General features: G+C 37.9%; 1 protein-coding gene across 16 annotated transcripts in view; it reads left to right on the top strand.

Moving 5' to 3' along the window:
* Nucleotides 1-27,301, top strand: part of MCTP1 (multiple C2 and transmembrane domain containing 1) — a 493,900-nt gene that overhangs the window by 381,055 nt on the left and 85,544 nt on the right. For 12 of the 16 annotated variants that reach the window (XM_053663569.1, XM_053663564.1, XM_053663560.1 and 9 more), the window contains one exon: nt 19,502-19,621. The exons of the other annotated variants lie outside the window; for them this stretch is intronic. In XM_053663569.1, the coding sequence (XP_053519544.1) occupies nt 19,502-19,621 (120 nt within the window). The remainder of the gene's footprint in view (nt 1-19,501; nt 19,622-27,301) is intronic. 16 annotated transcript variants of the gene reach the window in all.

The raw sequence follows: 27,301 nt of genomic DNA, 5'->3' as shown, positions 1-27,301 counted from the left end.
AAGGTGAGCTGGATTTCGCCCGGTGTCATGCACTGGGAGGACAAAGCCACACCTGTCGCCCTGGGAGACAGAATAGCTCTGTGGCACTGACAGCAGACCAGGGGGCCAGGTTAGATTGCAGCAATTGATAGAGAGAGAAAATGGTTGTAAAAACAACGGGAAATCTGCCAGGGCTCACCTGCTTCTCCATGCCTGATATAATTTAGTTAACTTACAAGCACATGTATTAAGCTTTGTCATGAAAAAAATTAAAAAATGTATGTAGGAGTATAGGAAGATACGGGATTATCCTAGAGTTTTAGAAGTGCTTGAATAAAAACAGTTGGAAGCAGTTTTCAGATTTATTTCACTCTTCCTGCTGTGTTCAGCAGTTTTCATTTCTATTTTCTTGATGTAATATCCCAAGAAAAAAAAACAAACCCAATCAACCAAAGGGAGCTGCTGACTGTTGCTGACCAGAAAAATAAAACAAATCCCTCCTAATGCTTTCTTGCTATTTTTGTGGTTGGAAGTGGGGGCGAGAAGTTTTATTTCCTGATAGGTGGTACTGTAGGTAACTTGGTAATAGAGATCCCTGATGAATTCAAATGAAAGCCTAAGACTCTAGGCTCAAATTAAAAGAGCTTCCCAGCATGACTGCAAAGCAAGAAAACAGTGTCATATTTACCCAGCAGTGCTTTCTTCTGCTGACCTTGTATGCTGGGAAGCTGACCTTGTATGCTCTATTTCCATTCTCCTGTGCTAAGATTTGTTCTGCTTTGCTTTATTTGACTTTTTTCTTTTAGCCAGTTGCTCTAAGTTGTCCATCCTTCCTTTTCTATCTTTTTCCCATATCTTCTCTAAGTTTTCCTTAGCATTTTTTTTGCATCTTTTCAGCCATTTCTTAATCCAAGGCTAAGGAATTCAACATTTTCTTTGTCAAAATGGATCATAACAGTCTCAACTTAGGGTGGTAGCATTTAGCTCCCATGTTTTCATCATCTGCCTCCAGGATATAGCTTTCCTAATTGTAATTAGCAATAACTGATACCAATGTTTGCTTTAGCTATTTCCTAATAGTCTCTATAAAACTTCTCTGAACTCAAAGGAGCAGCAACTGCCCAAAGAATTACCATGTAGATGGTGTCACCAACTAGGGTTTTAAATATTTTGAGAGTGTTGGCAAGACAACTCCAAGATCTATGATCATTCATTCTTCAGCCTACTTTCTTTCAGGCTTTTGGAATGGAATTTACTTTCATGGAAGTTATTGATCTTCATTTTAACAGCTTTCATTAAGTGTGATTTATACACCATGAAATTCACCCATTTTAAGTGCATAGTTCACTAAGTTTTAGTAAATTTACAGAGTTGTATGACCATCACCTCAAAAAGATGCTTCATGCCAATTATAGTCACTCCTGTTCCCACCTCAAGACTTCAGCAACCAGGAGTCTGTTTCTGTCTCCAGTGGTTTACTTTTTCTCCAAGATTCACATCAATGGAATCTCGCACATGTGGTCTTTTACATCTGACTGACTTCATTTAGCATAATGTTTCTGAGGCCATGGCATAGAATGTGTCAGCATTGTCTTTTTATTGTGTCCCATTCCATTGTATGGCTGTGGCACATTTTGATTATCCATTCACCAGTTGATAAACAATTGGGTTGCTTCCATTTTTAGAGTATCATGAATAATGCTGTTATAAATGAGCATTCAGGTACAAGTCTTTTATGTTGGCATATGTTTTTAGTTTTTTGGGGTAGAGAGCTAGGAGTGGAATTGCTGGCTGATGTGTTAAGTTTGTCTATCTTTTTAAGAAACTCCCAAACTGTTTTCCAAAATGACTGCACCCTTTTACATCCTTACCAGCAATGTATGAGAGTTTCAGTTTCTCTATATCTTCATTTAGTACCTTCTGACTTGATTATATTCATTGTAGTGGTTGAAGTAGTACCCCTTGTGGTTTAATTTACATTTCCCTAGTGACTACTGATGTTGACCATATTTTCATGTGCTTCTTAGCCATTCATGTGTTTTCTTTGGTGAAATGTCTGTTCAAATCTATTGCCCATATTTAATTGGGATTTGTCTTTAGATATTAAGTTTTAAGTGTTCTTCATATACTCTGGGTACAAGTCCTTTATTATATATGTATATAATTTATAACTCTTTTGTTCCTGTGTGTGCCTTGTCTTTTTTTTTAACGGTGACTTTTGAAGCACAAAAGTTTTTAACTTTAATGAAGTCTAATTTTTTTTCTTTTTTAATTTTTTTTATTGATTATGCTGTTACAGTTGTTCTATTCCCCCTTTATTCCCCTCCACCCTACCCCCCCATCCCCACCATCACCCCCCCTTTAGTTTATGACCATGTGTCTCAAGTCCTTTAGATTCTATATTTCCTATGCTATTCTTGCCCCCCCCCCCCCCATCTATTTTCTATCTACTGTCTATGCTACTTATTTTCTGTACCTTCTCCCCCTTCTCCTCCTCCCACTCCCCTGTTGCTAACCCTCCTTGAGATCTTCATATCTATGTTTCCACTCCTGATCTAGCTGTCCTTTTAGTTTGCTTTCGTTTTAGGTGTGGTTGTTAATAACTGAGTTTGTTGTCCTTTCACTGTTCATGTTTCTTTAACTTCTTTTCTTAGATAAGTCCCTTTAACGTTTCATATAATAAGGGCTTGGTGATGATGAACTCCTTGAATTTGATCTTATCTGAGAAGCACCTTATCTGTCCTTCCATTTTAAATGAAAGTTTTGCTGGATAGAGCAATCTTGGATGTAGGTCTTTAGATTTCATGACTTGGAATACCTCTTTCCAGCCCTTTCTTGCCTGTAAGGTCTCTTTTGAGAAATCCGCTGACAGTCTGATGGGGACTCCTTTGTAGGTGACTGTCCCCTTAGCTCTTGCTGCTTCTAGGATTCTCTCCTTCATTTTAATCTTGGCTAATGTAATTACGATGTGCCTTGGTGTGTTCCTTCTTGGGTCCAACTTCTTTGGTACTCTCTGAGCTTCCTGGATTTCCTGGAAGGCTATTTCCTTTGCCAGATTGGGGAAATTCTCCTTTATTATTTGTTCAAATAAGTTCTCCACTGGTGGCTGTGCCTTTCCCCCTTCTGGTACCCCTATAATTCGGATGTTGGAGCGTTTAAGGATGTCCTGGAGGTTCCTAAGACTCTCCTCATTTCTTTGAATTCTTGCTTCTTGACTCTTTTCTGTTTGGCCATTATTTGCTTTCTTCTGGTCCACTCCATTGATTTGAGTCCCAGTTTCCTTTTCATTGCTATTGGTGTCCTGTGCAATTCCATTCATTTCAATTAGTTTCGCCTTCATATATTTGTCTAATTTGTCTGTATAATCAACCAGTTCTGTGAGGATCCTGATCACCAATTTTTTAAACTGTGCGTCTGTGAGTTTTGCTATTTCTTCATCGCTTAGATTTATTTCTGGGGCTCTGAGATCCTCCTGCGCCATTCTTGGTCTGTTCGGGCCCTTTAAGTGTGAGAAGCGGTGGCTTGGATTCCCAGGTCGCTGGGTTGTGACGCTGTATGTGGGGGCGTGGCCAGAGCGGGGAAATGGCGACCCCCTCTGCCACTTCTCACAGCTGGGCGCGGAGGAGCAGTGCCTTAGGTGGTTCACCTGGGCCGGGCCACTCAGAGTTGCTGGGTTATGACGCTGTATGTGGAGGTGGGGTCAGAGCAGGGAAATGGCGGAGCCCTCCACTGCGCTTGCCATGGGGACCTGCCGGCCCGGTCCAACCGCCCACTCCCTCGCCTGTCCACCCTCGCACAAATGCGCGACCTCAGTCAACACGCAGCCCCGGGCCCGGCTGTCTCCCCCGAGGTAGCTCGCCTGGTTGCTCGCTGGGTCGCTCACCAGGTCCGACCCTGCGCCTGGATTCTGTGGGCCTGAGTGTGTCTGGCCGAGTTTTCCTGCGCAACCCTGCTCCGCCAGCCGCTGGTTTCGCCCCTTACCGGTCAGGCTGAAGAATTTGTTGCTAACGGGCTTCTGAAAAGTTCAATTTTCCGTGTTCTGGCTGTGTTTTCTGTTGCTAATATTTAGTTTTCTCTAATCTTGGTTGTGGGAGAAGGCACGGCACATCCACCTATGCCTCCATCTTGGCGGAAGTCCCTAATGAAGTCTAATTTTTTAAATACGTATTTAGATTATGATTTTGGTGTTATATCTGTGAATTCTTTGCAGAGCCCAAGGCCACAACTATTTTCTACAATGTTTTCTTCTAGAAGTTTTATAGTTTTAGCTCTATGATCAATTTATGTTATGTTTTATATATGGTAATTTTATAAAATTAAAGATAGCTACATCAATACCATCCTATTTATTCCCATAATTTCACCTGAAAATATCTTCAGAAAAGTTTTGAAAGCAAGAGGAAGGGGGTAAATTTTTGGTACATGTAACCTAATCTCAAACTAACTGCACAATCTTTTGGTTAGTATTTAAATTTACTTTTTGAATTAGCCACTTATTAATGGCCCTATTTTTTCTTTGAGAGGTTATTAAATTCCAGAGAGCTCCAGAACCCTCCTGAAGGTTGGGAATAATTTAAATGTTGAGCAAAATATACTCTATTGCGTCACTGTCTCAACAATAAACATCCAAATAAGTCATCATTAAGAAACTGGGAAACACTGCATGGTAGTTTAACATAGAAGCTATTCCATCAGCACATAGGATTCTGTCCCCTTAATTAAGTCCTCTTCTGTTGAAACAGAATGCACTATTGAATTACCTGGGGGAACTGATGACACTAACACACTGCTAGGAAAAGTTCAGAAAAGCTTGATTAAAAAAACTACTCAAAGCAGTTTAAGTGTTGAGAATCATACATCAGTGTCGTGTGGCTGAACAAAATGTGCCCACTCCCAACAGGTCATTTTTAGACATGAGATTTCATAGGCAATCAAATAGAACAAAAATGCCTGAAAGATAACACATCTCAGCATGTACATGTCAATGCAGTGAAAGCTTTCTGAAAATGAGATGGCCTTCTTTTAGAACTCTGGAATCCTAAACTACCAGACATTTCAGGAACTATTTTGGCTGACAATGAGATGAGAGATTTTTCTTTTTCGTAATTTTTATTACAGTGGAAATGGTTTTTGTATTTCTAACAGTTTGACAAGAGCTAATTACAATGCGCTCATCTGTTTTGCGGACTAATTTGAGCCATCGGGCATCAACACCATAGACGTGCAGCAGCATTGCAAATGATACGCATGCTTCCCTTGCTCCAAGAATTTGTACTTGCTATAAAAGAAAACAGATTTGGACAGCCCTGAAAAAGTTGGGTTTGGTTTGAAGAAAACATTTCAGAATTACATTAGAGCTGGCCTACAAGTGAACTAAAAATACCTGCTCATCTCAGTGGGCTTGGCCCAGGGCCTTTCCTTTTACTGTAAAAGTCAGGCTGTTTGAACAGTTGGAGTTCGGCTTGCTTGCTGTCTAAACTAGTGTTCTCTGATAACTTCTGTTGCCGTTGCCATACAAGCCCTGTTGCATTTAAGAGAATGTTTAGAGGTATGGAAAATAGCCAAGAGAAATGTATACTTAGTGTTCAAACCCCGAGGCTTCCCGTGCAGTAACTAGACCACTTAGATCTGTTAAGAAATGGGGAGAAAGACATTCATCAGTAAACATTACACAGCAAGGGTAAAAGATGGAGTGGAGTGAAGGAGGCTGTTAAAATCAGCCGAAGATGATTATTTGAATTGCAAAGAGAAATGTTCAGACATAGCTAGAGCTGCTAAACATAACTCTTGAGGTTTTTCCAGAACAGAGGGATTGGGGGGAATGAGACCAGTGAAGGAGAAAATTAGAAAATTATAAGACAGAATGGGAGATGAAGTTTCAGAAGCTGGTAAGACAGAGGAAATATATGATATTATTAGGTCTTAAATCTATTTGTGAGGGTGAAAATTTTAAAACACACTCTCTGACTTTGGCTGTGTGATTTTTAAGATTGAAATGAAGATATTAAATCTGGACAAAGAGTAACCAGCAGTAACTGCTAGGTTACATTATGAAGGATTAAAAAGAAAGACCAGAAATCAGTAGCCCAGAGAAGATATTGGTATGATTTGGGTAAGTCTGAGTAAGATAATTTTGGCGGGGATGAATCAGAATGGTCCCAAACATCCCAAAGCTTGGCAGAGTGCACCCCATCCCTCTGCATATCAGCTGCTGCATAAAAAAGCAGTCACTATAATTGATCATCTGCTTTTTTAAAGGTGTTCCTGTTCGGTGAGTTAGAATGGGGAATATAAGGACTACAGGACTAATTTTTAAAGTAACTGGTGTCACAGACTTCACTGCCATGTGTTTGGCTTGTCAGCTGGGCACCCTACTTCTGGCACAGTGTAAAGAACAGAGGGAGTTTCCCCCCAGGAGCAACTCCATGCCAGCTGTTGCCCTAAATATTGTACCTGTTCACAACGGAGATGGCTTGAAAGCCAGATTTCAAGCTCAGGGAAAAATCTTATGTTTTGTACATCGGCAAACATTGGTGTCAGCTTCGTGTGTCTAGACATACCATTTACACACACAGAGGGGAGCTGATCAATAACCTACTTCACAGTAGTAATGACCACAGATTCAGTTCTTTAAACATAAAAAAGATAACTACCTTTAATAAGCTTTAACACATTTTTACAGCACTTCTAAAGTCCTAGAATATGTATAGAAATAGTACATTTGCAAGACAGTATCCCTAAATAAAATATTTTTAATCCAACAATTTTGTTAAATGATAGTTTGTGAACTTAAAAGACATAAAGTAACCTCAGAAAATTATATAATGATTGGAATAGAAGGGGGAAAAGATGACTTTTTCACTGGCACTGGAGACATAAAGACAAGAAAAAGGAAAATTAAGAACCAACATTAAAACACCTTTTTTTAACCTAGAAAATAATTACAGCATAGGTAGTCATGAGTCCTTCCAGAACCAGTTGGATCCTGGAGAAATGGGAACACTTCGAAGAACTTAATGACCTTAACTTATTCTTATATGTTTCTTTGATGTGGTCCTTAAGTATTTTTTAGAGTGCCTGTTACTTGATACCAACATGTCCTTCTGAACCAAATGATACCCATTCACCAATTCCACTTAATTGTCCATATATGGTCATTTAAAACGATAAGTATGTGTTGATCTTTAATCTGCAAGAATGACTCTGCATGCAGCCCACTTTTGAACACAGAACTTCCGTGAATGATAAAGCTCTTAAAATGAAACAGCGCAGCTGTGCTTGGTACCACACCAGGCATCACAAACTTCTAGGTAAAGTAATAATTTCTAATGAAAGGGGCCTCAGAGAATCAGCATTCTCCAGGCATTTAAGAGCATCTGTAGCTTTCATTCTATACCCAAACTTTGACTCACATTAAATTCACAACATTGCAGGGATTTCTTATCAGTTATTCACGTGTGGTTGATGTATGCTCAAGTTGGACATACTCTGGGCTCTGTGTTTTGGAGTTGTCAGTGTCCTCAAAGCAAAGCCAGAGCCTTCCATCTCTGACTGATAAAAATGATACAAAATAGCCGTACAACTTGTAATCTGGGAAAGAATAAGAAAATATCTAAATAAATAAATAACTTCCCAAGCCTTCTGCTGACAGATTCTATTGATATAATATCTCCATCAAAGAAAGTAGTGTGCATTATGCTATCATTAGTTGATTCCTCCATTTTTTGAGGTTGTTTTGGTTCATTTTCTTGTGGAGATTCTTTAGTAGGCATTTTCATGAGTTGGGTATAAGCCATCTTCAAATGAGTCCTATCTGGTTGTCACACTTGCTTCTTTAATAGATGGAGTTAAGCCATGCTTTTCAAAAAGGCATGAATGCACTAAGATTGTGAGCTTTGAGATTCAGATAGCCACTTCAAAAACCCGGTGTACGATGTCACACAGTAAGGATTGGGACTTTCTGATATGTATTTTAGAAGTAGTCTAAGTGAATTGGAGTAAACAATGATTTTTCAACACTATCAGTAAATAAATCAACTATGTTATAATATATGCATTTGATTCAAAGCTATGCCTTTGAACTCAACCACTTTCTTTCTTTTTTTCCTAATCCTAACTATACACTCATTCTGTCACCAGAACAGACATAGATGGTTCTCTCATATAATGTGCCTGATTAATATGAGGGGTCATTTTGTAGGGAGTGCACTTTGATTTTTTCTCTAAACACATAAATGATAGACACACACCCCAAAACACAACAGAAGTCTTGTCAGTTTGGTGTCTGGATGAAACTACCTGGAAAGAAAGCAGCTGCGGGAGCCATGTTAGCCCTCGTTCTATCTTGAGAGAGGGGAGAGAAGCCTTGTATAGGAACAAGTATTTGAGCAAGAAAAAAGCATTGGTGGCATGACCACAGGAAACAGAAGAACAAATTGAAGTGAGCCAACTTGTCACCAGTTCTCTGCTGTTTATTTTAGAAAATTGTCCAAGCAAACTGAAGCCTCTCCTCAAGAGAGCAATGTGTCATACTTTGAAACCACCTTGAGAAGTCTCTCAGGACACTGGAGTTAATCAGGTTCATTTTGCTGATCTTCTCTCCTCTGTTGAATGGCAGTGGTACAAAGACTTTAGTGGAACCAACCAGAAGGAAAGACCTTAGAGCAGGTGGTGAAACCATCTGGCTAGTTAAATCAAGGCGAAACCACCCCCTTTCAGAAGATGCAGTTCTGAAGACTCTGATGATGATGTGTGTGGCCCGACTTCATCCGAAGGGGAGTAAATGGGCAGAGAAGGCTCACCTCTGCTTCTTCTTTAGGCATATTTTAAGGAATATTAAACCTAAGTAGGTGGCAAAAGAGCATCTAGTGCAAATGTTTATGAGTGAGTGTAATTTTTCCCCTCTACTCCTGTCTTTCCCTAAACGCTTAAGTCGTAATTCATGCCATCATCTAGGAAATAAACGTAGCCTTCTTTGGGATGCCTTTGTATATGTATGTGCTGTTTGTATATGTATGTGCTATTCTTTTCTAGGTTAACTGGAGGATGTTCTATGGCCTATGTGAGAAATTGTGTCAGTGTTCTCAAAAAGGACTGTTGTTAGCATTTGGAGAAGACACATTTCTCATAGTAGTGGACAGTTCCGTGTGTGTGAGGGTGTTTCACACCCTCTGCCCCACTCACTGAATGCCCGTACCTGCTCTATGTCGCACCAGGCAGTTGAACAACCAAAAACATCCCTACCTGTTTCCATGTTCGCAGGGGACAGACGCGTCAGCACAGCACCCAAATGTTTGGAAGTTGACTCTTTTCCTTCTTTTCTTTCTTTCCTTGTACCAAAAAAGGTTAAGGATACCATTGGTAAGGTTAATTTATAAACTGGGTTTTTTTTCTTCCTGCTATTCTTTTCCATCGTGTTTTTAATTCAGGAATTTTACAACCTTGATGATGGCTTTGTCAGAAAGAGCAGCCATATATTGTGGTCTCACTTGACATCCTCTAGCTTTGTTCTATAAGGCCAGTCTTATTGACAAAGGTTTCCTTTTAAGGATTAATTAATTAATTAAAAATAACAAGTTTTTATATATTTCAGGTACCTTTAAGTTTTTATTTTTTAAAGCATTGCCCAATTCCTCATAAGGCAAATACTATGTAGTTTTAGCTTTCTAATTTGAGGCCTCTCTCACATCAGAAACTATTTCTGTCTCAAATGCTCTCTGTTAAGACACACACACACACATACACACATATATAATTCTATTTTATCTGAAAAATGATATTGTTGAATAATGAAACACAGAAAAATCAGAGGGTGAAGGTTGGATGAAAAATGGGTTAATACCGTGAAGGCGTGGTGTCAATGTGTTAAGTTTTAGGAAAAAATGAATCGAAATTAGGGAGGAAAATGATTTTCTAAAAAGGCCGGGAAATAATTAATTGTTTTGTAGGAGATGGCCTTTCCATGTAGGCAGAGAATTTTTTCTTCCCTCCTTTTTGAAGAGACAGTCAAACAGAGAATCTCATCTCTTAATTAGAAAGAAAAATACTCATCAAACACATCTCATCACTGGAGAGCTAATGATCCACAGCTGTTAGTCTGAAAGGGCAGGCTTTTTTCCTGAACAGTAGGAAGTGTTAATCATTTTGGATGAGATTTCTTTTTAAAATATACTGTAGTTTGCAAAAGAATAGGATATTCAATATTCCAACTTAAATGATTTTTCTGAAGTGCGCTCCCCCAGGGATGCTGTCACATGGCGCACTGAGTGATCATTGAAAGCAGGCTTCCTCCACAGTACTTCAATGAGAGCACCAACTGATGGGATGACGTGAATGGCCCCGGCATACCGGGGACGCTGAAAACCCCAGACTCAAAGAAATAAAGATGCCTGTCTTTCACCTACTAAGAAATGGTGTTGCTATAAAATCTTAATATTTCAAGTTGTTCACTCTATAATTTACCTTGTTTCAATAGAAGTAAGAAGTCTTAGCCCACTTTCACTTGGCTTCTGAGGAGAAAAGGGCTTGCTTTTTTCTGTTTGTTTATTTCATCTTTGGTTTTTTTTTAATCCATAAAAATGTAATCGGCTCATTTATTTTCCAATCTTTACCTTTACAGCCACCTTGCTAACCTCTCCTAAACATTTTGGACAGAAGAAAACCCCACTTCATAGAAACCTTGTGGATAGTGAATTTGTAATTATTCAGAGCTAAGTGAGATCGTGAAAAAAAGGAAGAATAAAATTGGCTCCCCAAACCTTACTTCAACCCTGAGTTTTTGACCTCTTTTCAATACCAAACTTTTACCAGAAAACCTAGAAAGTGGTATTCCATTTCCTCCTACTAATGCAAAAGTGGATACCCCAAAGCAAGAGGAAGGAAAAGAAATACAGAGATACGGAAACCTACAAACTGAAAAATCTGTCCCTAAAAAATCAGTACCTTCAGGGCATTGACATTCACATCAAATCCTTCACCGCAGAGGCAGCAGAGCACTGTGGGAAGAACACACTGGATCAGGAACCCAGGGACCTGGGTCCGCCACTCAGTACAGGTGTCCTTAGACAGTCTCGAATTCCTGAGTCTCGGCTCCCTCATCTGTAAAATTCAGGTAATAGTCTGTCTTCCCGGCCGGCCTCTCAGGACTTTTTCCCTAAAGTTCATTCTCTTCAATGCGATGTGAGATACTTCATACAACAAGTTATGTTATTTGCCTTTCAGTAAATTATATATTTTTTCCAGAAAGCCATTCTGAATACTTAGGATTTAAATGTAGATTGTTCTTAAAGCCTTGCCCAAATGGATGATGAAGGATTGCATTTTGTGACATTGATACTAATAGCATTGGCAAGATCATGTTAATTTAGATAAAGGATACGGAGATTTAAAAGTGAAACAATTATGGGCAGGAATTGACATTTATAAAACTACTAGTTCAGAACAAGATTCTTTTATATCTATGGGCATGGGGTTGTTAAAAACAGTTAACATTTAAAAACCTAATTGTTTTGACTTCAGAGTTCACAAAACCCACAGTGCATGCTAATGCCATTTGCTAATAATAATGAGTTTCTGTAAAGATTTGGGCTTTTTTATTAGTAGTAAAAATTTTAACTGCAACCCCTGTGTTTAGTACGACTTTCTCCCAACAAACCCCTTCTCCCTACTACACACAGACCCCTAAGGAACACTGCCCGTGATCTCCAATTGCTCAAAGAATGATTACTATACTGACTTATCATGTAGTGTTAGTTTATAGTGTAGTATTAGTTAGTCTCTAATTCTTCAGAAGTAATTTTAAATATGAAAGACATTATATCGACAGTGTTTTGTGGTAAAACATTTTCACATATATTACATCACTCGTTTCCTACAGTCACCTTGTGAAACGAGCAGGTATCACCATCTCCATTTTATAGATGGTAGACTTAAATGAAAGGAGGTAACTGACTTGCTCAAGTTCCTATGATGATCAAATAGCAGAAATAAAATTAAAACTGCTCTTTGCAGGCTCCTGGTCCATATCACATTGTCCCACTGGAGAAATATTATTATGTACCAATTTGCTTTTATACTATGAAAAAGACACTCCATAATTAGTAGCTTAAAGGAACTACCATTTTTGCAGTGATGATTCTTTGCGTCAACAATTTGGACCAAGCTCAGCAGGATATTTCTTCTGTTCTCTGCAGGATTCATTCATGTATCTGTAGTCAGCTCCTGGTCAGTTAGGCAGCTCTGCTGCCGGCTGCTGTGCGGCTTTCAGCTGGGGTGATGGAGACAACTGCGCCACATGCCTTTTATTATGCAGCAGGCAGCCTTGGGCTGGTTGACACAGTAGCTCAGGGTTCTAAGAGAGCAGGGGGCAAAGCCCAGTGTGCGAGTGCTTTTTAAGTCTCTGCGTTTCATATCTGCTACTCTCCCCATGGCCCAAACAAGCCGCATGCCCAGTCCCAGTGTTGTTATGAGAGGGTATTACAAAAGGTGGGTGTACAGGGAGACATAAACAAATGGGATGACTACTGCATGCAGTCACAGCAAGCTAAACACAAAAAGACTAAAAATGTTCTCATTTCATCATCTTTTCCTCCTGTAGTTGGCGTGGCTTTATTAACATCACTCTTATGATCAAAACAGTCATTATCTATGGATTCTTAGGAGATAGAAAAAAAGCAATGAGTTGCAAAAAAGGGCCAAATAGCTTATGCATAGTATGAGCCAGTAGATTCCTGCTTGTAATAACACCTACTGCTCAATGAGCATGTTATAGGTGCCAGGCACTAGGCTAATTTTCTTCTCAAATATACAAAGTAAATCCACAAATTCCATTTTTCAGATGATAAACTAAGAGACATTTAGTAACTTGCCCAGGGTCACATAACTAGTGACCAGAGAGCTTGGATGGAAATGTGCTCCTGATTCAAGCACCCACACTCTTTCCACTGTACCACACTGCCGCTGCTTCTTGAGGAATCCCCATGGTCATGGCTGGCAGTCAAAGGCAGATAGAGAACTTCTAAAGTCCAGAATAGTGAGTGAAACTCTCAACATCCTTTTGCTGATAAAGGTTATGTGTACTTATTACCATTTGACTAATGTCTCATGAAGGTTTTATGCTATGTAATCCTAATGGTAAGTTATAACAGCTATCTAGTGATTTCAAAAAGAAAATCATCAAATTTTTAGAATAATTTTTGTCTCTACTGAGCAAGGATGACTAATGTAGGGCTAGATATTTTATTTGGAATGGGGACATGGGTTTCATTAAAGTAAAATGCAGGTAGTCCAAGTTTACTTTTTATAAAAGCACTGGGAGAGATTAAAAAAGGCAGAGAGACTGTGATAGAAATAGAAAGGAAAATAAAAAATGAATGCCTTTATTTCTTTATGGAAGCAAAGAAAATAAAATACTATGTGAATGTGTGAGGGTCCTTCTTACCTAATTTAACACTGAGAAATTCTAGAATCATCAAGTCCTCTTTCCATGCCCCTCACAGGCTAGAAGAGGTTCTGGAAGTATTAGGTTGGGATGAAATGCCAGGCATTTTATGGTTTACATTTTTATTTTGTGGGTATGTCAGTGATTTATTTGGATTCCTTGATTTTTTTTTACCTCATTTTAGTCCATTGTATCTCCCCCCACCCCACCAGATCTATGAAAAACCATGGTCGGAACAAGCACAGATCCTGCGCTGTGTTGGTCTTCCTGGGGTTTCTCTGAGCTGCCTTCTTTCCCTGTTGTCCTAGTAACACTGAGAACCCAGCCTTAAGTTGCCTTGGTTTTTGTAGCAAAGAGGAGAGAATTAGTGCAGGTGAGCCCCAGGGAGAAGTGAAGCTCAGTGTGAAAAGGATGAGCTAAACGATCCTCCTCTTCCCCTAAAAAGGCTCTCTTGATTAGAACATCCTGCCTTCTACCAAGTGTTAGAAACGTCACTAATACAATAGTGAACAATTGCTTCTTTCTTAGGAATTTTTAGCAATCTGAGTCCAGAAACAATGTCATATCTTAATCTGAATACCCAGTAATATATAGCACATAGTAACTGTTCAATAAATTCATTTTATTAACACATGGACTTTTGAAATCCACTGTTTGATATCCAGAAAGAAAAAAAAAGCTCTTGCATTTAGAGTTTACTCAAAGATCTCTTGTTTACATAGATTTTTTTTATTGTTGTTCAAATACAATTGTCACCACTTTTCCTGCTCCAGCCACCCCCACCTCCCACCCTCAATCCTATTTCCTTTGGCTTTGTCCATGTGTCTTTTATATGTGTTCCTTGACAACCCTTCCCACTTCTTTCCTCATTATCTCCCTTATCCCTCCCCTCTGGTTACTGTCGGTTTGTTCTTTATTTCAATGTCTCTAGTTATATTTCACTTGCTTGTTTGTTTTATTGATTAGGTTCCACTTATAGGTGAGACCATATGGTATTTGTCTTTCACCACTTGGCTTATTTCACTAAGCATAATGCTCTGTTTGCAGTTCCACAATGAGATACCACTTCACACCATTCAGAATGGTCATCATGAACAAATCGACATACAAGTGCTAGCAAGGTCGTGGAGAAAAGGCAACCCAAGTGCACTGTTGGTGGGAATGCAGACTGGTGCAGCCACTGTGGAAAACAGTATAGAATTTCCTTAGAAAACTAAAAATGGAACTGCCTTTTGGCACAGCAATTCCACTGCTGGTACTATACCCTAAGAACCCTGAAACACCAATTCAAAAGAACCTACACACCCCACTGTTCCTAGCAGCACAATTTACAATAGCCAAGTGCTGGAAACAGCTAAGTGCCCATCAGTAAATGAGTGGATCAAAAACCATAGTATATTTACACAATGGAATACTATACAGCAGGAAAAAGGAAGGAGCTCCTACCATTCACAACAGCATGGATGGAACTGCATATTTCTTTATTTATGTATTGATTCATTATTTTTGTTCCCATCCCCTTTTCACTTCCCTTTTGCAACTATAAGCTTATTCTCTACAGCTGTGGGTCTACTGCTCTTTTGTTTATTTATTTATTTTGCTTTTTTAGACTCCACACACAAGTGAGAACATACTGTATTTGTCTTTGTCTGACTTTATTTTACTTAGCATAATATCCTCTAGGTCCATCCATATTGTCACTGATGACTGGATTTCATTTTTTATTACTGAATATTATTCTATTGTGTGTGCATGTGTGTGTGTGTATATATATATAAATATATATCACATCTTCTTTATCCATTGATATACTGATGGACACTCAGCTTGCTTCCATAGCTTGGCTATTACTATTAATGGTGCAATGAACATAGGTTGAGTACACATATCCTTTCAAATTAGTGTTTTTTTTAATATATACCCAGAATTTTTCATTTTGGAGAATTTCCACATTATATTCCATAGTAGCTGCACTAATGTACAATCTTACCAACAGTGTACAAGGATTCCCTTGTCTCTACTTCTTTACCAGCACTGTTGTTTGTTGATTTTTTTATTCTGACTGGTATGAGGTGATATCGCATTGTAATTTGCCTTTTCTTTATGATACTGATGTTGAGCATCTTTCATATTTCTGTTGGCAATCTGTATTTCCTCTTGGAAGAAATGCCTATTCAGGTCCTCTGTCTGTTTTTATTAATTGCTTTGTTTGGTGTTAAGTTTTATGAGTTTTTAAAATTATTTTGGATATTAACCACTTATCAGATGTATCATTGGTGAATGTCTTCTCCCATTTAGTAGGTTGTCTTTCATTTTGTTGATGGTTTCCTTCAGTGGAAAACTTTTTAGTTTGATGCATTCTCATTTGTTTTCCTTGATTGAGGTGATATATCCAAAAAAATATTGCTAGTGTCAGAGTTTGCTGCTTATGTTTTTTCAAGGAGTTCTATAGTTTTAGATCTAACATTTAAATCTTCAATTCATTTAGAGTTTATTTTTGTTTATGGAGTAAGAAAGTGGTCCAATTTTATTTTTTTGCATGTGTCTGTCCAGTTTTCCCGCCATTACTTAATAAAAAGACTGTCTTTACTTCATTGTGTTTCCTTGCCTCCTGAGTCATAGATTAATTAACCAAGTAAGTGGGAATTTATTTCTGGGCTCACTATTCTGTTCCATTGATATATGTATCTGTTTTTTTCCCAGTGCCATATTGTTTTGGTTATTGTAGTTTTTTAGTATAGTTTGATATCAGGTTGCATGATATCTTCCACTCTGTTCTTTCTCAAGATTTCTTTGGTTTTGGGGGATCTTTTGTGGTTCCATATAAAGTTTAGGATTAGTAGTTCTAATTCTGAGAACAATACTGTTGGTGTTTTAATAGGGGTTGCATTGAATCTGTATATTAATTTAGGTAATAAAGACATTTTAACATCATTAATCTTTCAAATCCATGAGCAAAATATATTCTTTCATTTATTTCTATTTTGTTCAATTTCTTTCTTCAGTGTCTTATGGTTTTCAGAAACATACTCTTTTTTAAAAGCTATTTCCAACATCATAGGTTCCTTGCATAGTTAGCAAAAAATTAGATTTGTAAAAAATGCACAATAGGAAAAGGGACTATTTTTATACTACCAGAATCCACAAAACTAATGCAGTTTCTCCTTTTGTCTCTCTTTTATAGTTTTCTCCATCCTGAGTTCTGGTACTCATGTTGTAAGGTCATATCAGTAACCACAGATATTCATGAGAAGTGTTGTCAGTTCTGAGTGCTGCGCATTAAGAAAACTACTGATGTATTGATTTGTATGTGTTGAGAGGAAGACGTCTGTCATGTAGAATACCAGAAACCACCTTGTAACTGGTGCTTGAAGCAACTAGTGATGCTGAGCCTAGAGAATAAAAAGCATGGCAGGTGTCTGGATTACTTACAGAGCTGTCATCTAGAGAGTTGATTCTATGCAATGTCTAGCCTACAACTAATACCAGTATGTGGACACTATAGGAAAGTTTATTATGGGCGACAACAGGAATCTAACACCAATGAGTAGATATTACCAGGGGGGATATACATATGCTCAATAGGTTAAAAATAATTACAATTGGTATATTTGGAAATGGAATCATATGGGGCCAGAACACACTGAGTCAGATGAATGTCCTCGGGAAAAACAACGAATAGGAAAGACTGTGGTCAGACTGTAATGCACAAGACCGTTTGTGACTACACTGAAAGGATGGGAAGAGAATCTGGAAGCACAAGGTACTTCTACCTTATGCACCTTGGAGAGAAGTTCATTAGTAGGTTCATTAGTGGTGTCCCAGGCTGTAATTCTGTACACATTTTCCTGAAGCCGCTCAGTTTTGTACAGTGCCTCTATAGTACACTTACTAATACAAACAATTAAGAAGACTTATGTTAACCCGGTGTCCATTGATTCATGAACTCTGCAAATATATATTTATTGAACATCTGTTGCACATGGAGCATTGTTCTAGGCTCTGGGGGTAGAACCGTGAGCAAAATGAAAAAGTCCCTACCCATAATAACTTCTGTTCTAGTGCTTACTTAAATTTCACTGATATATGTGTAAAGAATTAGTGTGGATTCTTGCCAGAAATAATTTTTCATCTATGTTTGTTAATGTCCACCAGATTTGCCTTAATTTGCATCCTAAGTAAAGAACTATCTTTTGAAAATACATTTTAAGATATTAGTCATAGTCACCAAGTTATAGTTTATGTGTAAATTTTTAAATTTAAGGGAAATATTTCCTTTTCTGGAATGTTTTCACCTTTCTGGTGGGAGGAAAGAAGGTCCGTGTGTGAAGCACAGGTAAATTTAGATCTGTTCCCCCAGGAATCTGAGTCTATAGTTACCATGTCATTCTGTCCACAATTTGTTTCTCAGAATCTTTAGCCATTACTTATGCTTTTGGTGTCTATCTGGGTTAAAAACATCAAGTAATTCAGCAAAAATATACAATTTTCAAAATTTAATGTCACATTTTAAAAAGTCTTACTGATACAGTAATATCATAATATCACTTTAAATATTAGAGAAAATATGTTAGCAGTGATTCGATCTATAGACCTCTGTTTAGAAATTAAAACAGTGAGGCAGAATGACTTTCTAAGGCTCAGAAGCCCTTGCACAGTTTTATTTTCTCTGCCATTTGAATAGGCTGTAGACTCGGCTGAGGTTTATCAAGAAGGCTGCAAATGGCCGGTGCGGCTGTTCCCAACACTAGCGACTTAGGGTAAAGCTCCTAACTCGTCTGGTCTATCAAATGCAAGGTGCTTGTTTTACCATCTGGCTCAAATTCCCAGTCATACCACGGTTCAGTTAAATCCTAGCAGGCAGATGACTTTCTGGTTTTCACTATTAAAATATGCATTACTTGAGGATCTCAGTCAATAATTAACTTTCTGACTTGTGTAAGGTATTGATATCATTTACACCATGATATGTTGTGAGCATTTACTGGATGCTAGGCAGTGTTTAAATCCTTAAAGTGTTTCAGCTGTTTGATTCTCACAACCTCTAAGGTAGATACTTGCATTTTGCAGGTAGATACTCCCAGTTTGCAGAGGAAGAAACTGAAGGGAAAATATGTGTGGTGCCAAAACTTTATAGGACTAGTGAGCATCAGGGGTAGAATCTGTCTTTTAACTGTCATCTCACTTAACATGATCTTAATTTAGCAGCAGCTGCCACAGACCCAGAAAATCTCAATGATCTGTCCAGGATTATGAGAGCCTGATGGGGGGTGTGGAAGAGTCACACTTTATATCCCCAGCTAGTTACTCACAATGCAGGTGCTCTTAGATGCTCTCATTGTGCCCACCTAGGTGATTTCTTAATGTAATATTTGTCTTACAATTTAAAAAAATCATTTCTGTACTTAGAGAAGTAGGTATTTTAAAACAGATAATAGAAATAGACATTTTAAAATTTCCTTCAGCATATTTTTTTTTGAAATAGCCTTTTGATTTCTATGGTTGGTGCTCAGTGTTAAGCCAATCTTTTTTACATGTGTTGGTAGCAGTGCTTTTATTCGGAACGTGAAGTCTTTGAGGCTCTCTTGTATAGTGTTGGTATTTTCATCTGCCTATTGTGCTTGTTACATTGTGTCATCCAAGTGAGATGTTTTAAAAAGTCCCTAAGACTAAGTAGCAATTCATTCTTTATTATTAAGGCAGTTAGACTGGCTATTTCTGACAATGTAGTAAAACTCATTTTGCTGCCTCTTTTTTAAAACTGTATTTTGTTCCACCTCACACTCATTTCACTAAAGGAGAAAAATTAAAATTGCCTTGTCGACAATGCAGTGATACCAGTTTTTCCTTCACAGAAATGAAACAAAATAAAACTGTTACTTGTAACTTTCCAGGGCTCACTTGTACTTCTATAAAAATGCCTAACAAGTTTCAAGGTTTTGTTTTCAAGATAGATCTTTTTGTTTTGAAGCATTTAGTTTTGTGTTTGTTTTTTTTTTTTTTGAAGTGGCGTATGGACAAGAGAGTCCATTTAATGAAATTTAAAATTGACTCATCTTTTTTCCTCTCTTCTCTCTCCTCCAGCTCTTTCTCTTTGTTGTCTGGAACTTTGAGCTCTACATGATACCACTGGTTTTGTTGTTGCTATTGACATGGAACTACTTCTTGATAATATCAGGGAAAGATAACAGGCAACGTGATACAGTAAGTCTCTCTTTCCTTGTTTGTCTGTGTTCTTGTTCTTATGTCTAGTCCTTCTGACAAGATCGACATTGAATTTGGTTTTACACACCAGAAATTCTGTTTATAAATATTCGGGTTCGGAGAAAAGTTTTATCAGTTCAAAACTAAGATCTCTTTGATTCTAACACAATAGAAAGTATTCACAATTTCTGACACAATTTCTCATCTTGGTAGCAACTAAAATTGGGAGAACACCAAAGTATGAACTACAATTTTTAATTATAAATGGGTTATTCCAAATGATTATTTCTTTTGTTGTCTTTATTTGTATTTTGACCTAATGAATTCTGAATTAAAACATAATATCGCAAAATTATTAGTGATCAGATCAAATGAAATGTATTTTATTTAAGACATTTCTCTGTGGACTATCATTAGAACCAAGGTAGAACTGATGATGGTCGGCTGGCCTGAAAAAGTAGGTAAAGTACCTTAATTCAATAAACATTCACCAAACTACAGCAAATATTCTTCTCTGTGTCAGGGGTGTGTTAGGGTACCTGTTCAAGGATAAAGAGGTTTCATGTAACCTAGGGAAAGTTATTCGGGACCCTCGCCCTCTCTGGCATTCCTGAAACTTTTTAGGATGTGTGAGACCACCTTCTCTTTCTCCGAAAGAGGCGCAGACTGAGAAGCGGAAGCTAGCCACAGAACAATCACACTTGTCCTTCTACTAACCTTGATTCCTCTTAGATTATCTCAATCGCTATACCCTTAGCAAACATCCAACTTCAGAAAGCTTTCTCATCTATAAATAGATGAGAGGGGAGTTACTTCTCCAGATAGGACATTTGCAATTTGCTAACTCTACACACAATTGTGGACAGGAATTTAAAGTTTTGTCAAACATGAGAAACCTTGGTAGTTATATGTCTCCATTAGATTACATGGAGTTCTTTTTTTTTTTTTTTTTGCTTGCCATGAAGGGTCTTCATTTGACTTATAATCAGGACTTTTTGCCATAATAATGCAGAAACAGTTATTTGATCATCAGCTTAAATAGTTTATTAAATACTTTATTATAATAGTTAATACCATAATGGTTTTACAGACCTACTTGTGACATAAAAGAATTTGTCTTTTAAATAGCACTAGCAAAATACACTTCAAATGGTAACACAAGCAAAATACACTCTTAATAGTTGGCTTTACCATGAAAGTAAAAGAGAAAACCCTGATGCACAGCCATCGAGTATGTGATAAAGTTGCCAACAGATCTGCCTGCCCCTCTCGCTGGATCATAAATTGAGGCGGGGCACTCAGTCTGCCTTCGTCCTTGCCACTGTCTCTAGCATATGCTTTGCAAATTCGAGATGTTCAAAACACCTTTTGTAAGGCTTAACAAACTAAATGTGAGATTGCTGAAAGGAGATTTTAGTGGTTAGACAGCACCAACACACAAGAAGTTATTGTTGTTGGCAAGGATTTCGTGGCTATGCTTTTAAATTGCACACCGAGAGACAAGCCCCGAATGCCATAGGCATTGGTGTCATGGGGACTCGTAGGTAGTTTTGTCAATTAATACAAGACGTTTTCTTTAAGAAAATAGAACTCTCTCAGACAATTGCTTTTTTGTGCCATTTATTTCAGGGAGATTGTTGAGAGACAAGAATATCTGCTTTTCATTCAGCTGCCTTGAGACAAATTTGCAAATAAGATTATTTGCAAATAGCGAAAAGTGGTAATTTAGTTTCAGCTTTCTAATCCTATAAGGGTGCTTATCTTCAATATTTAGTCTCTGGCTTGAGTATTCTTAGTGAAAAATTTTGAAACTATAGACTTGTTATCTTCTTCACAATATTCCTGTTTTAACTGAAAAGGTTCACTTCTAGAGGGGAAATAATATATAATGTATTCCCTTGTACTTAATATTCTCTAAGAATTTTTATAAACCTATTGAAAAGTTACATATTATGTAAATTTTTCTACATTCATTTTTTTCCAAAAAATAGAACTTCAAAATAGTATTTGCCAAGTCTTTTCTTTAGGGTGCCTAACAGACTCCCCCCTTTACACCGTGGACATTTTATTCCCAGCACAGCCCTCTGTGAAGCACTGCGTAGTCTAACTTTCATGGAATGCCAGCTATACTCCATAACTCCCAGTAATTGCCTTTCCTTTGCCCAAAACACACATAGCCACATAGTCTGTTCTTTCGAGACACCAGAGCGGCAATCACAACGTTTTATTCAGCTTCTCATTCACTGGCTCAGTTGAGACCTTATGTAACTCTTAAATCCAATTTGTCTAATTGTGTGTTCTGCCATACCCAGCTGTGCATTTGAACTGGTTGCTCCTTTTGAAAGGAAACCTGGTTTGTGCTATTATACTTTGCTGGTTACAAATTATATATGTATAAATCACGTATTTTTGTACATATATATTCCCACACACGCACACATAAATTAAAGGAAAGCGTTCGTTTGTAGGAGTTACCATGCTGTGCTTAAGTGGCTACTGCATAGTGCATAGCACTAGAACGGTCTTCTGCCCTAAGTCTGTATTGGTATCCACAAAACAATGCAGAATTTTTTCTGCTTGTGTGAAAACTTTGGGGAATGTCTGAAGTGCTTTAATCACACTGTTGGCTGATTCCAAACTATGAAACTTTCTGTTTAGTGGGTGGGGAGCGGGTGGGGAGAGAGAGAGAGAGAATATGAATTATGAATAAATGAATATAAATGAATTTTCTGTCATGAAAAACAAAATCTCATCTGTACATTCAGCTGAGAAAATTCAATTAGGATGAAAATTATAAAAAAATATAAATCAAAATGACCTTCGGGTTTGTATAGCAAAGAGAGACAGGGAAATATTGCTTATGTAAGGAGTTAAAAGAGAAAAGAAAATAAACACTGCGAAAGATGAAAAGTGCATAGATGGGTAGAAATTCTGTCTTCAACATATTGATAGTTGAGATTAATACTAAAATAGGAAAGGATTTCTTTGTGTGTTTATTGTTTATTTAGGAGATCATTTCCTTTCTCGGAGACTTAAGATCATAGGAGCTGAAACCCCCCATCTCTTTCCCACCATGGTGCCTGTTCTAGTTAATGAGAAAAATGACATGTGATCCTTGCCAAGTACCTTTTGCCTCCCTTAATGAGCTGAGACAGTGGAGGACAGGATAAGGAAACAGTTGTTCCTGAGGCTAGCGCTGCAGACTCTGAGGGGCCGTGAGAAAGAGGCATGGTTAGAACCGGTATTTCATCTCTGCTGTTTCCTAGCTGGCCTTGTTAGAAATACGTCCTAGATCTGAATCCAGCTATACTCGATCATGACATTGAAACCTCCAGCATGAGAATTGTGAGGCTTTTCCGGAGAAAACTGTTTAATACATGTTTCATACAGAAATGTCCCTGACATGAAGGGGATGTAAGATGGGAATGTGTCTCGAGTTGAACTGTCAGTGCAAAACCTGGGGAAACTGTCCCCTGCACTGCCCATGAGGCTTGTGCCAACTTTTCACATTGCAGCTACTGTGGACTGAAATTGTGTGTGTTGGGTATGTGTTGGAGAGTAGATGTCAGGAAGTGGCCTTTACCGTGGTCTTCACTTACTACTGACCCCTCGTGACACCTTGGGCACCGCACCACGTTAAGTACTGTTTTTCAGGTCATTTAGTCCTCCCCCAGGAGAGAGAAGCTGATTGTGTCAGCCCAGCCAATGGGCTGGGTTCTTCTAAGTCAGGTGACCCCTGGTCTCTTCCTTTATGACAAGCAAGGGAACATATGAGGAATAAGCATGGCTACAAGAGGCCTTCCTTCAGAGAGGAGACTCCAGTGTCAGAGAATGAAAGAATGGGTTAGCCAAGCAGACACTTGTCTATTGCTCCTTTATGAGACAGGTATCATTATCAATACTTTACATCCAGTTAACAGAGAGGTTAAATAGCTTAGCCAAAAGCACCAAAAGCACACAGTTAGAACATGGCAAAGTGGGCATTAAAACTCATCAATCCGTCTGACGTTTGTGCTGTTCCCTCCTTACCACCAGTCAGTCACATTTCATCTTAGGGCTGCGTTTTGGTACCTCCTAGGTCTCCCTGGGCACCTTTAGAGCAAGTTTCTCACTGGAGTTGCAGAAAAGCCAGTAGCACTCACTCTACCTTTAAGCACACTGTTCGAAGGAAAACCCTATTTTTCTCATCCCCCCACCCCAGCCTCCTTACCTCTCATTCAGGGAAACGGAGCAGATAATGATCAAACAACTTTTACATATTGGTATTCTGCTAAGCCTTTTAAAGACATCAACTCTTTTTATTCTTCACTGTAACTGCATCAAATAAATTATTCTACATGATTTTGTCCTCATTTTACAAATGATACAATCAGACAGGAAATATTCATGAACTCCACAGGGTACGTGGGATGTGAACCCAGTGCTGCTGTGCTCTGGAACCCTGTGCTCTGGGACCATGGTTATTTCCATGGCACACGCTGAGGCGTGGCTTTCCCAAGGGATCACTTTTTAAGTGCCCAGGTCCTTACGTGGCATCCCAGGGAACATCAGTTTCTTAGGACGTACACACTGGCCCCTCAAGAACTAGTGCTGTTGGATCCCAGGTGACCCCCTTACTTTAAAAATATTCATGACCTGGGGCACTGCTTTCCATCTACCCCGGTGAGCATGGGAGGAGTAAGCAAAGCTGAACATCCTTCACATTCGTAGAGAAAATCTTTAAATGTCTTTGGCATACAAAAATTCTTCAACAGCATTTTTTAATTATACTTCAAAAGAACATCCCTTTTTACTTTATGATATTCCTCCCACATAGTCTCACTTGCTTAATCAATGGAGGCATTAAGACTGAAGAGTAGAGCAGATCAATGAACTCACTTTCTGACTCAGGATCTGACTGTGACAGAGACTGAGCCAAAGTCTGCTTGTTAAGGTACTTCAGTAAGTTCTGCAAAGTTTGTTAGCTCCCTCAAATGGCAAAGACTCTGGGAATTCTTTTCTCTGTTTGAATATTGTTTCTTGTTGGGTCTGTTCCGATTAGGCCCAGAGCCCTTCTCTCTAGGAATACAGCTTATAAGAAGTTAATATTTTTTAATTTAATTAAATATATTAGGATAACATTGGTTAATAACATTATATAAGTTTCAAGTAATCAATTCTATAGTACATCTGGATGTTGCATTCTGTGCTCAGCACCCAGACTCTAGTTTTCCTCCACCTCCATATTTTGACCTCCTTTGACCTTCTTCAACCTCCCCTTCCCCACTGGTAACCACCATGCTGTTGTGTGTGTGTATAGGGTTGTTTTTATTTGTTCATTTGCTGCTTTCTCTTTTTTATATCCCCCACATGAGTGAAATTGTGTGAATCTTTTCCTTTTCCTCCTGACTTATTTCACTTGTCATGATATTCTCAAGATCCATCCCTGTTGTGACAAATGGGAGTTTTCTTATGACTGAGTAGTGTTTCACTGTATATATGTACCACATCTTCTTTATCCAATCATCCCTTAAAGGACACAAATTATTCAGAATGGCCTTGGCTATTGAGAATAATGCTGCAATGGGCATAAGGGTACATATAGATTTACAAATTAAGTGTTTTCAAATTTATTTGAGTACAAACCCAGAAGAGGGATTTCCGGGTCATATGGTAGCTCTATTCTTAATTTTTTTGAGGAATCTCCATACTGTTTTCCATAGAGGGTGCACTAATTTACACTCCCACCAGCAGTGTACAAAGGTTTCCTTTTCTCAACATTCTCTCTAATATTTGTTATTTCTTGTCTTATAGATAGTGACCATTCTAAGAGGTGTGAGGTGGTATCTAATTGGGGTTTTGATTCACATTTCCCTTATAGCTTGTGAGATCAAGCGTCTTTATATATATGAGTATCTGTTGGCCATTTGTGTGTCATCTTGGGAAAGTATCTGTTCAGGTCCTCTGCCCATTTTTTAATTACATTGTTCGTTTTTTGTTGTTGAGTTGTATGAGTTCCTCATTATATTTTGGATATTAGCTCTTTGTTGGAAGTGTACTTTGTAAATATCTTCTCCCTTTGGGTTTCATTTTGTTGATGGTTTCTTTTGCTGCACAGAAGCACAGTTTGTTCTAGTCACATTCATTCATTTTTGCTTTTACTTCACTTACATTTGGGGTCAAGTTTACAAAAATCCATCTGAGATCGGGATCCATAAGTTTAGTGCCTGTGTTTTCTTCTGTGTATTTTATTGTTTTCAGGACTTACATTCAAGTCTTCAATCCATTTTTAGTTAATTTTTGTGTTTGGTGTCAGATAGCAGGGTAGTTTCATTTTTTTTGCACATGGCTTCACATTTTCCCAACACCATTTATTGAAGAGCCTTTCCTTTCTACATTGTATGTTTTTGGCTCTTTTGTCAAAAATTAGCTGCCCCTGTATGTGTGGATTTATTTCTCAATTCTATTCCATTGGTCTGTGTGTCAGTTTTCTTCTGCCAGTGTCATGCTGTTTTGATTATTGTAGCTTTGAATTTAGGGAATCCAATACCTCTGGCTGTGTTATCTTTTCTCAGGACTGCTGTGGCTATTCAGGGTCTTTTGCAGTTTCATACAAATATGAGGGGTTTTTTGTCTTATTTCTTTAAAAATGCCATTGGAATTTTGATGGCAATTGCATTAAATGTTTATATTACTTTGGGTAATATGGCCATGTTAACTATGTTAATTCTTCTAATTCATGAACATGGAATAGTTTTTCATTTCTTTTGTGTATTCTTTAATTTCTTTTAACAATGTTTTGTACTTTTCAATATACAGGTCCTCCATTTACTTTGTTAAATTTATTCCTAAGTATTTAATCTTTTTTCCTTGCAATTGCAAATAGATGTTTTCATTTTCCTAACATTTCATTGGTAGTATACAAGAGCACAGATTTTTGTACATTAATTTTATATTCTACAACTTTATTTGCTTATTTTTTTCTAATAGTATTTTGGTGGAATCTTTAGGATTTCTCTATATAGAATTATATCATCTACAAATAGTGACAGTTTTACTTCTTCATTCCCAATTTAGGTGCCTTTTATTTTGTTCTCTTGCCTGATTTCTCTGGCTAGGACTTCCATTACTATGCTAAATAATGATGGGCATCATCTTATTCCTGATCTGAAAGAAAAGGCTTTCAATTTTTCATAGTTGAGTATCATATTAGCTGAGATTTTTCCTATATGTTGAGGTATTTTCCTTCTCTACCTGTTTTATGAAGTATGTTCATCATAAATGGGTGTTTTATCTTGTCAGGCTTTCCTACATCTGTTGACATGATTGTATAATTTTACTTTGTTAATGTAGTATATCACATTCATTGATTTGCAACATTGAAACATTCTTGCATCCAGAACAAACCCCACTTAATTGTGACATATTATCTCTTTAATTTATTTTTATATTCAGTCTGTGAGGATTTTGTTGAGGATTTTTGCATCAGAGATATTGGCCCATAAGTGTGTGTGTGTGTGTGTGTGTGTGTGTGTGTGTGTGTATTGTTCTTGCCTGTTTTGGGTGTCAGGGTCATGTTGGCCTCATAAAATGAGTTAGAAACTATTCCCTCTTTGGTTTTCTTGAAGAAGTATAGTTATTAAATTTTCTTTGAATGTTTGTTAGAATTTATCAGGAAAGCCATTAGGTTATGGACTTTTG

The sequence above is a fragment of the Artibeus jamaicensis genome, unplaced genomic scaffold (assembly GCF_021234435.1).
Source record: "Artibeus jamaicensis isolate MK-2021 breed Jamaican fruit bat unplaced genomic scaffold, CSHL_Jam_final contig_3214, whole genome shotgun sequence".
Lineage (NCBI taxonomy): Eukaryota > Metazoa > Chordata > Mammalia > Chiroptera > Phyllostomidae > Artibeus > Artibeus jamaicensis.
The sequence above is the reverse complement of the archived record's forward strand: the minus strand, read 5'-3'. Positions and strand labels throughout refer to the sequence as shown.